Source organism: Arachis ipaensis, chromosome B9 (assembly GCF_059453495.1).
Source record: "Arachis ipaensis isolate K30076 ecotype BB chromosome B9, ASM5945349v1, whole genome shotgun sequence".
Classification (NCBI taxonomy): Eukaryota; Viridiplantae; Streptophyta; class Magnoliopsida; order Fabales; family Fabaceae; genus Arachis; species Arachis ipaensis.
In genome coordinates, this window is record NC_142444.1 from 148,551,057 (window position 1) to 148,561,381 (window position 10,325).

Here is a 10,325-nt window from a genome sequence, read left to right on the forward strand (position 1 = left end):
AAGTTAATAGAAAACAACTAAAATTTATTTTACTTAATATCTATTAATTATTATAAATACTAAATAGAATAAGTTTTACTGTGTTTTTTTTTTCTCTAACATTACTTATTAATTAAACGAAGAATATATAACACACATTCCTATCGGGAAAAAACGTAATTTAGACAGAGTTGTGATTCAACCAACCAACTATTTTGAAGGCTTGAAGCTCTTGTCACGTGCGATACACGTGCAAGTGTAGTAGAGAGTTGGTGGAAGGTTACAGAAAAAAAAAAAGGTGAAAAACGAAGCAGCAATACATTCATCGAGCTTCTTTACCAACTAGTTTGTTCTTCTTTCTTCCACTTACCATCTCTCTCTCTCTGTCTCTCTCCCTCTCTCTGTGAAGCAATTCAATCCAGTCTCAACATGGCAGGTCATATTCCTCTCCTTACCCCGTTCCGCTTTCAATCTCTATTCTATTTTCCCTTCCATTTCAATCATTTTTTTCTTTCTCGAACTTTCTTAATGTAATCATGGATTGAAATCATTGAATAACATTATACGTACTCTGATTGTGCGGAAAAACATCCTGTTGAATTTGTGTTCTATCTTTAATATTTTTCTATCTCAGAATGGACTGTTTTCTTCTGCAGTACAACCTTTGAATCACTGCACCTTTTTTCCATTATGTTATGAGGAGAATAATGACTCTAAGAATTGTTAAATAAAGGGATATAAAATGAAATCGAGTTTGATTGAAGAATGGTTGAAATTGATAGTGTTGGATGGTTCGTAACAGGATTCACAGAATTCTCGTCGTCTATAATTTTACGATTATGTAGGAGCAAGAGAGTGATTGAGTACTAACTTGACATGATGATAGTTAGAAAATACTTTTAAAAAAATAAAAGAAATAAAAAACTTGACATTTGATTGGAAATTATTAGATAGGTGAGGGAATGAAAGAGCAAAAGGCATTTTATGAACCTGGAATATATGAAATCTGATAAAGGTGTGTCAATGTGTTTATATGCAGCAACATCAGGGAAGATTGTCCAAAATGTTTTTGTGTCACAGTCACATTGCTACTACCAACAGAATAGGCAGTTCCATTCACAGAGTCAGAGGGCCTATTTTGCCCCTTATATGCGCAACTCGCTTCCCTCACCACCGGGGAAGTTGGCATGGACTTCCAACCCATCCATGCAATTGCGCAATTTGTCAAAACCCAACAATGATTTTATTATCCAGAGAAACATTCACTGCAATGGTCTGTTCTAGACTCTCATTATACAGGTTAATATAACTGGAAAATCATGTAGTTTGAACACATTTAGTAGAATATTGATCTCTTTGTCTCTTCCTTCCTAGGTTTTTTATATGTACAAAATGTACTGATATATCAGCATCTGTATATGAGCATGCATTTCATTTGTATTATTACAGAATTTGTTTTGTATCTTACCTTTAGGATTTTTTTAAAATGAAAAAAGTTAATTTTCTGATGGATGTTTGTTCCTTCCATTTGGAACATGGTTACAGCTTCTGCATCTGCTATTGCTGTTCCGTATCTGGACAAGACTGATTTTCTAAGGCTTCAAAATGGCAGGTCAGGACCACTGCCCTGTGATCTGTTTAAATGTGTCATGAATAATTCATTGATCATTCAATCTTCTTAATTTCACTTTAACTGCAACTGCATAGTAGAGTACTAGAGTATTTCTTGGGCAGCTTCCAGCTGTAGAAGCCCAATTTTTTCTTCCTCTTTGTTTAGATGACCAACATTTCTTAGATCTTACATCCTGTTGTTGTTGTGGTTTTTACATATAAATAACAATAATTTAAACAGTGACATACGTGGTGTGGCTGTTGATGGTGTTGAGGGAGAGCCAATTAGCCTCACTGAACCGGTTGCTGAAGCAATTGCCGCTGGTTTTGCAGCATGGTTATTTGAGAGAAAGAAAGCAGCTGCTTCTCAGAATTTGAGAGTTTCTATTGGCCATGATTCCCGAATATCAGCCAAATTACTACAGGTTAGACTTTAGATTTTTGTTTCCTTATATCATTTGGTGGAAATATTTGTTTAATACATCTAATATAGAAGGTTTTGTTGTTTATGTTAAAAAAATTTTATGACTTAGAAACTACATATAATTTAACATAAGTCTACTGTCTCAAATTAGGTTGGAACGAACAATATAACCTTGAAAATCTATTGCTTTATATTGTTCTTGACTTCTTGTCAATGTTTTGAGTAGGAATATATTCTACACTTCATTTCTTTTTATTTCCTTTGGAAATTCTCCATAATACAGAAACTTAATATTTGAGTTTGCTTTTGGATTGTGATTTGAAGTCATGAATAACTTGAAATGTATAATTATGAAAGGGGTCTTTCTTTACAGGCTTCCTATTGTTAGAGCATGCATGTATCTAAATAACTAATACTTGGCTAGAACTGACTATTTACTTATAAACTTGCTAAATTTCAGAATGCAATTTCTCGTGGTCTTGCTGGTGCTGGCCTAGAAGTTGTCCAATATGGGTGGGTGATATTTTTATTTTTTGCATTACTTTTTATCCCTTATGTTCTTGATTTGATAATGAGGACAGGTGAAATCATGTTTAAACCCTAATGATAGTAAGCATCTGGACAAAGAGATCTCTTGTTAAATTGACCCTAACTATGTCTTATCAGTGTTTAATAACCTTCAGATGAAACCAACCTGAGTTCCTGAGCCACAACCCCATAATCAAATGTCTAGTGTTTTTTTTACACCATAAAATTATTGATAATATTGACGTTTAGTAGTCTCTTGAACCTATCATGGATAGCTATCTGCAAATGAGTGAGTGTGTGTGTGTGTGTGTTTGTTTTTTCTCCTTATTTGTTCATTGGGTCAGACATGATACTAATTGGTTGTCTTTCTTTTGTTTGCCTAATTTAGTAGTTTTCACCATGGATAAGACCATTCTAATGGCCTAGTCAGTTAATACCATTGTTTGCTCATTTTCAGATTAGCATCAACACCAGCCATGTTCAATAGCACACTCACAAAGGATGAAGCATTCTTGTGTCCTGTTGATGGATCCATTATGATAACAGGTACATGATGAGGTTGTAGCTGAATGTCACTATTCTAACTGTAAGACATCATAGTTGTTTGAAAGCTTTAGATTTTGTTTGTAACATGCTCTTCAATGCAAAAGCCCTTTTGAGTTATCTGTAGAGATTGGTATTGCACATGCTTCTTCTTGTGAAACTATAATGAATCTTGGAGAATGTTGAAAGGAGGGTTCAAACAAAATCACTTAGCCATGAAACCTGATATACTATGTCAAGGAACTACTATTTATGCCTTAACCTTTAGCTGTTAGACTGAGTGGTTTTCCTTACTAGCTTGTTATTGTATTGTTGGTCATGAATTGTTTTTACTATTTCCTGTTTGTTAATAATTAACATCCATGGGTTTTGACAGACACTTTTATGTTAGTTTAGTTTGGTTTTGGTAATTGAAAAATAATTTCTCATGGATAAAATGAAATTTTGAATATTTAACTCACCAATTGTTTATGAAACATCTCTATATGTGAACAGCGAGTCATCTGCCCTTCAACCGGAATGGATTCAAATTTTTCACAAATGCTGGTGGACTTGGAAAGACTGATATCAAAGACGTATTAGAGCGAGCTGCTGATATATACAATCAATTTACAGCTGAAAATTTAGCAAATTCTGAGAGAAAGGCTTCATCATCTATTAAGCAAGTTGATTACATGAATGTATATACATCTGACCTAGTAAAGGCAGTTCGCAAAGCAGCTGGAAGCATAGGTATGGCTTGATATTGGTATGATAATAAATAGTTGTTTGGTAAATGAAGTGGATAATAATGGAGTTCTAATTGGGAGACATTATGTGTTATTATTTTTATTGTAGCATTTACAGTTTTTCCTCTGTCGTTTTTTTGAATGTTCTGATCCTATTTTCTAATCTTTTATATTGCATTGTCTACTGACAGAGAAGCCGTTGGATGGTTTCCATATAGTTGTTGATGCAGGCAATGGAGCAGGAGGTTTCTTTGTTGTAAGTAGCCTTTGTAATCTTTAGTTTTAATTGTTTTTCTAAAATAACCTTTTTGTAAAACCTTTTATCCAAAAAAAAAAAATTGTTTGTAAAATGATTTTTTTCTTGAAAAATCCATCAAAAGGGCTGAGCTTAGCAGAGCAACAAATGTATGATTTATAAGCCCTCAATAGGCCTAATGCTGAAGTGCAACGTGCATTTGACTCTTTCTCCAAACTTAATATTTGATGTTTCGTTTTGATAATTAATCAGAAAAAGGTTCTGGAACCACTCGGAGCAGTAACTAATGGTAGTCAATTTTTGGAGCCTGATGGTAATTATCTCCCCCCCCCCCCCCCCTTCTTTTTCCTTTTCTCTTTTTCTCTCTCTCTCTCTCTCTCTCTCTCTCTCTCTCTCTCTCTCTCTCTCTCTCTCTAAAGGAATGATTTCAGCTAGCTTTACTTCTTGGACTTTATTAATAATCGTTCCTGTATACAGGCTTATTTCCAAATCATATCCCCAATCCAGAGGACAAAACAGCTATGAGAGCTATAACCAAGGCAGTCCTTCAAAGCAAAGCTGATCTTGGAATTATCTTTGATACTGATGTGGACAGGTAAGGATCTTATTCCTAATTGGTCTTGCCACATGCATACTGTTTTAAATTTGTTAAAGATCTATCACCTTCACTAGATCTGCTGCTGTGGATTTTCAAGGCCGTGAATTCAATCGGAATCGTTTAATTGCCTTAATGGCAGCAATTGTTCTTGAGGAAGTAAGGCTCTTAATTTTTGCTTTATCTGGCCTTTGCTTTATAATCCTTATTCACTGAATAGTTAATATTATTAATTATTTCGTTATATCATCTTTTTTTTCTAGCATCCGGGTACAACTATTGTCACGGACAGTGTCACTTCTGATGGCCTTACCACATTTATTGAGAATAAACTTGGTATAACAGAATCTAAGCTGACATGATCTAATAGTCTCCCTCTCCCACCTCACTTTAAGGGTTTATTATAACCTTATTCATTTCAATAATTCAATTTGAATTGTGAATTTCTTGTATTCAGAAATGGTTAATAACTTACTAATGCTATTTTGTATCAGGCGGGAAACACCATCGGTTCAAAAGAGGCTACAAAAATGTGATTGATGAAGCTATTCGTTTGGTATGATGAATGCTTTGCCTGTTATTCAATAAATAAATTATACAAATCATTGTAGTTAGTCAAGGAAAGGCCCTTCATCTGAGTGCTTGACTGTAACCATTATCAAATAGCTTCTTTGTTATTTTATTTCAAACAATATAAGCTATTTGACTTATGGAAGCAATCTGGTTGCCAGAACTCTGTTGGTGAGGAGTCACATCTGGCGATTGAAACTAGTGGACATGGAGCTCTCAAGGAGAACCATTGGCTTGATGATGGTGCATACCTAATGGTATGTTTTAAATTTTTAATTGTATTGGCCAGACAACTCATTGCCAAATTAATCATCTCTTATTAGTTATTACTCCATTCATATGAATACTTTCTTCCTCCCTCCCCCCCTCCTCCTCTCTCTCTCTCTCTCTCTCTCTCTCTCATTTTATTTTTGGTGCCTTTTTGCAAAACTGAACATGGAATGTAGTTTACTTGGTTAAAGAGACTATGGTATTATGTAAAGAACTGCTCAACCAGTCAACCTAAAAGCGTAAGTTAAGTTCGTGTCAAGATTAGTTTCAAGTTCTGTATGTAATCATGTCCAGGTCAAGATCTTAAACAAACTTGCCTCAGTGAGGGCCTCAGGAATGGGTGGTGGAAGCAAGGTTTTGACTGACTTAATAGAAGGACTCCACGAACCGGCTTCTTCAATGGAACTGAGATTAAAGATAAACCAAGACCACCCAGATCTTAAAGGAGGGTAAGTCTGTGTGCGTAGAGATTCTCTGTTTGAAACCACATTCTTCCTCCACTAGAAAAAATGTGTTATGAATTCACTGACATCCAAGAGCTTTTAGATCCTTCCGGGAATATGGGGAAACTGTGCTGAAGCAGTTGGAGAAATCAATTGGCTCTGATCCAAACCTACGAAAGGCTCCTGTAAATTATGAAGGGGTATGTCTGTCCCTTCTTAATGCTAGATTTTTAATGTTTAATTAGCATTTGCGAAAAGTTATTATCCAAGAAGTTATAAAGGCTATATTTTTGGGCATTCAAACCATACAAAACCAGTATTCGAATTTTTCTGCAATAATTTGTAGAATGTAGCTTGTCTGATCTAATTTTCAATCAGGTTCGAGTTTCTGGCTATGGTGGGTGGTTTCTTCTTAGACTTTCACTCCACGATCCTGTACTTCCTCTTAACATTGAGGTAAAACGTTCTCACGGCTTATGCTTGAGCTTTTATATGCAATATTAATATGCTGCAAGTCTGCAACTAATTCAAAAATGAATTGTAGGCACCAAGTAAGGGTGATGCTGTGAAGCTTGCACTTGCTGTGCTAGCGGCTGTGAAGGACTTTGCAGGTTTAGACATATCGGCTTTGGACAAATTTTTGAGAGAATCAAGTTAAATGCTTCATAGTAGAATTGAGTTTTGTGCTGGAAAAGCGTTTGCTTTCTATTTCTTATCAACTGCAAATGTGAGTGTGAATGAACATATCAGAGATGCTCAGTTGTATGGGTGTGAAGGGTACGTTCAGTGTCCCAGGATTAGAAATATACGACATATCTGTGATAAAATTTGCAGTGAGAAGTACTATTTTGAGAGCAGCATCCTAAATTCCTATTTTTGTTGTACTTTGCATGTACTAATATTAGTTCTGAATCCATCTCCAGGTTATTATTTTTCTATGTTTACAATGAAAGAAAAATATAGACATAAGAAAAATACAGTTTGAAGGAAAAGAATTAGAAGAAAAAAGCAGAGTCCCACTGCTCTGGAAGTTCAATACAAAAGCAGCTGATTTGAATGTTCATTACTTAATTTGTTTCCTTAATTAGCAAAACATTCTTTATTAAGATTTTCAATGTGCAAATTTCTATTGGATGTTGGATTCAGTTAAACGTTTGTTTCAAAAGGGAAATTTAGAATGGCTGGACAATTCTGTAATAGCTATAAATTTACTTGACACTGAAGCAAACTAAAAAATGCTCCAAAGTGATTTTGATTTATCTTTGGTTTGCTTATATACACACTCCAATTACAAGCCATCCACATCTAGCACCTTTCCTCCTCCATTAAATATATCACACATAGATATTTCTTCCTCTTATGTATCTAATTAGATACAGAAGCAGGTGAATTTTTGAGAAGCTTCATCATGAAGTTGAACTGAATATCAGGTGATGTCTTTGGCTGAGGCCAGGTTGCTCCTTCTGGAACCTTAATGCATTTGAAACCTTGGCCTTGATATAACTTAGTGGCCACCGGATTTTTCAAATCACAGTGCAATGCAATTGCGCGGCAACCCCAACTTCTGGCCTGTGATTCTGCCTTTGCTACCAATAGTTTAGCTATTCCTTTTCGCCTAAACTTTTCCCTCACTGCCACATTTGATATGTATGCAATTCCAGTCCTACAAGAAAGGGTTCACCATTAAAATGAAATGTAAACCATGTATAAAGATTAAAAGTTAGCTATTTTCAAGGGTTGGAGGGTTTAAAAGATTTCATGTATTAAAAAAAAAAGAGATTCCAGGTGAATAAAAGTCTTAAAGACTATTTTTGGCGTTTTTTTAAGGGAAATTATACTTTTCATAGTGATCAGTCTGAAGAGATCTAACCTTCAGTTTCAAACAAGCAAAAGTTTACAATATATTAAAAGAATTTAGTTTTGATGCACCGTAAGTGTAAAACAGTTTTTTCATATACATCTAATTACGTAACGACACATTAGTAAAAATAACTATCTTTTACATTGACAGCGTGAATGGTCACCCAAAAGATCAAATATGATTGGTCGACTGTATAAAACGCTTTTAAACTATCAATATGTCAAAATTAAACTCATAATACAATTGGAAGGTAACTTGTATGATATGTAGTACAGGGATATAATACAGTTAATTTTTTTAGCATTAGATTTTGGTCTGTAGGTTTTAACATAAAATAACTTTCTATAAAATAAAATTTCTGTTAGGTGCAACAACCAATATGTGCATACATTTTTAAACAAGTTTTCCTTTTTATGAAGAATATAGACAAAGCTACCAAAGTAAAAAAAAAATAATAAATACAAAAACCAGAACAATGACAGAAAAGAAAAGAACACATAATCTAGAAAGCCAAATTCTTAAGGAAGAAACCAAAGGCAAAAGTTGACAAGAACATAGGCCAGATTTAACTAAAAAATCTTAAAGACACGCAAATCCTCACTAATCCAAATTCCAAAAAAAAAAAAAAAAAGCAAGCTTTAACTTACCTTCTCTGTCTCAATGGTCCCTTTCTAGGTAGAAAGTCTGCAACAGTATCTACGGTCAATATACCAGCCACATAACCTTTATTGAGGCTGAATTTGCCATCAAATCCACCAATCTTGAAATCATCACTTCCAAACAAGAAAGTTTGATCGAGTGAGCTGCCGATAACAGCAACCAAACAGGTCCTTTTGCAGCCACTCGGTATGGAGACTCCGGCTAACATAGCAACCAATCTGTCCATCCTCAGAACGAAATCCAATGGGAAAGAATATTCAGGGAAGAAGGAGCTGCAGTGAGTTTCTGCGACTTCCCAACAGTCCTCTAACCTCGCCTCGCGGACTATGATTTCGGGAGACACAGTTGAGAACAAGTCAACCACTTGACTTGCCCTGCATAATCCTACATTCAAACATTAAAGCCTTTATACCACTTAAGAGAAGCTCTCTTTGAATAGGACAACATTCATATTCATTGTAATGAGTTATTATTCGAAACAAAAGAAGGGTAATATTGCTTTACCCCACATATTCATAATTCACTCACTGACTTCCATGAATAAATCAAAAGAGGCCGAGAAACCAGTGTGCTTCTGTACCAGATCAAATCAAAACCTAAAGTATGAAACTGGAAAATTGTTGGATAATCTAGTATACTATGCTACATTGCTAAATGTAGCTTACTAAGGTAGCATTTCACGAAGTTTTAAATTTTATGAACTAAATTATGTGCTACTGTTTGCTAAATACCATTCTCGCAAACTCAAATTTGGTTCTTTAAAAGATTCATTTGCACAATCATGCTTTCCCATCAACAATCTAGTTAAATTCTGCCCCAATCAAATCATCTTTCCCTCATTTGCCCAATTTTGCTGCTATGCTAGTGTTCCTAATAAGCCAAGTTGACCAACCCCATCAGTTTCCAAAAATTGAATGAATTCCAAATAGCCACCCCATTAATTGACCCTCTTCATCTTGTACACAGCTAAAAATGGTTGCTTTAATCACCCCATCAACTTAATTTCTGAAAAAGAAAATAACTTCAACATAAAAAGAAGAAGAACTCAAAGAACATGCATGACCCAGCAATCACTGTAACCAAGTCTTGAAGAAATTAAGCCACAAAGAAAGGGAAGGTACCTGATTGGGAGAGAGAAAGAAGTGAGAATTGATGAGGTGAAGATGAAGAAGAAGACCAAGATGGGATAGTGGTTGGTCTCTTGAGATTAAGATTGAAAGGTGAGATTTTTGAGGTGTTTAGTGTAGTAGGAGTTGGAGAGAGTGAGGTTCCAAGAGGAAGAAGAATAGACCGCATTTCGTGGAAGGGTGTTCTTGTATTGGTCTCAGAAGAATCCTAAGATTCTGTTTCTGGTTACTGTAAGGAGAGTGATGAGAAGTAATGAACAAGAACAGCATCAAAAAAAAAAAAAAAAAAAAAAAAAAAAAAAATCATAACTACTAAGCTGCCAAATTGGACTGCTTAACTTACAAGATTGGTTGTCTCCACTGATTTTCTAAACTTGTGGGGTCCACCCACCTTGCATCTCTATCCATGTCTTCGGATTTTTTTATTATTATTTATATATGTTATTTCATGTTCCTATCAGGCTGTTATTAGATTCAGTGTAGATCTGATTTTATAACTATAGCTTAGTTGAAAAATCTTATCCCCCCAACCCCCCCAAAAAAAATCAAGATGAAAATCTCATATTAGTTCCAATAATCAGAACTTTTTTCACCTGTAAGAAATTATGAAATATTGTGATAAGCCATTTTTTATAAGACTCAGGTTTTTTAGGAGAATTTTATTTAATGTAGTTTAAAAAATTACTATCATATACGTATATAAATAAAAGTTTTTATCTCTAAAATAAAC

General features: G+C 34.7%; 2 protein-coding genes across 4 annotated transcripts; one reads left to right on the forward strand and one right to left on the reverse strand.

Moving 5' to 3' along the window:
* Positions 1–132: 132 nt before the first annotated feature.
* Positions 133–6,883, forward strand: LOC107617668 (phosphoglucosamine mutase family protein). 2 transcript variants are annotated; one of them, XM_016319486.3, is made up of 18 exons: positions 156–415; positions 1,019–1,252; positions 1,525–1,591; positions 1,832–2,015; positions 2,475–2,527; positions 3,000–3,088; positions 3,581–3,817; positions 4,005–4,069; positions 4,322–4,382; positions 4,547–4,664; positions 4,742–4,823; positions 4,928–5,000; positions 5,159–5,220; positions 5,396–5,491; positions 5,799–5,953; positions 6,051–6,147; positions 6,326–6,403; positions 6,492–6,883. In XM_016319486.3, exons 1-18 carry the CDS (start codon positions 409–411, stop codon positions 6,603–6,605), a joined length of 1,872 nt encoding a protein of 623 aa, XP_016174972.1. In that variant the 5' UTR covers positions 156–408; the 3' UTR covers positions 6,606–6,883. The 2 variants fall into 2 exon arrangements, with proteins under 2 accessions (XP_016174973.1, XP_016174972.1); XM_016319487.3 differs by lacking the exon at positions 1,019–1,252 and having other exon boundaries at positions 133–415.
* A 293-nt stretch (positions 6,884–7,176) lies between these two features.
* LOC107617669 (Acyl-CoA N-acyltransferases (NAT) superfamily protein) lies at positions 7,177–9,917 on the reverse strand. 2 transcript variants are annotated; one of them, XM_088500576.1, is made up of 3 exons: positions 9,590–9,917; positions 8,456–8,852; positions 7,177–7,610 (listed from the first exon to the last, which is right to left on the reverse strand). In XM_088500576.1, exons 1-3 carry the CDS (start codon positions 9,762–9,764, stop codon positions 7,313–7,315), a joined length of 870 nt encoding a protein of 289 aa, XP_088356702.1. In that variant the 5' UTR covers positions 9,765–9,917; the 3' UTR covers positions 7,177–7,312. The 2 variants fall into 2 exon arrangements, with proteins under 2 accessions (XP_088356702.1, XP_088356703.1); XM_088500577.1 differs by lacking the exon at positions 9,590–9,917 and adding an exon at positions 8,973–9,109.
* Between the last annotated feature and the right edge of the window lie 408 nt (positions 9,918–10,325).

Coding starts and splice junctions, on each gene's coding strand:
- LOC107617668 (XM_016319486.3), top strand. Junction 4,070..4,321: donor GAGCAGGAGGTTTCTTTGTT/GTAAGTAGCCTT, acceptor ATAATTAATCAG/AAAAAGGTTCTGGAACCACT. Junction 4,383..4,546: donor TCAATTTTTGGAGCCTGATG/GTAATTATCTCC, acceptor TCCTGTATACAG/GCTTATTTCCAAATCATATC.
- LOC107617669 (XM_088500576.1), bottom strand. CDS start 9,764: ATGCGGTCTATTCTTCTTCCTCTTGGAACCTCACTCTCTCCAACTCCT. Junction 8,853..9,589: donor TCTTTCTCTCTCCCAATCAG/GTACCTTCCCTT, acceptor GTTTGAATGTAG/GATTATGCAGGGCAAGTCAA. Junction 7,611..8,455: donor GGACCATTGAGACAGAGAAG/GTAAGTTAAAGC, acceptor CCTTTCTTGTAG/GACTGGAATTGCATACATAT.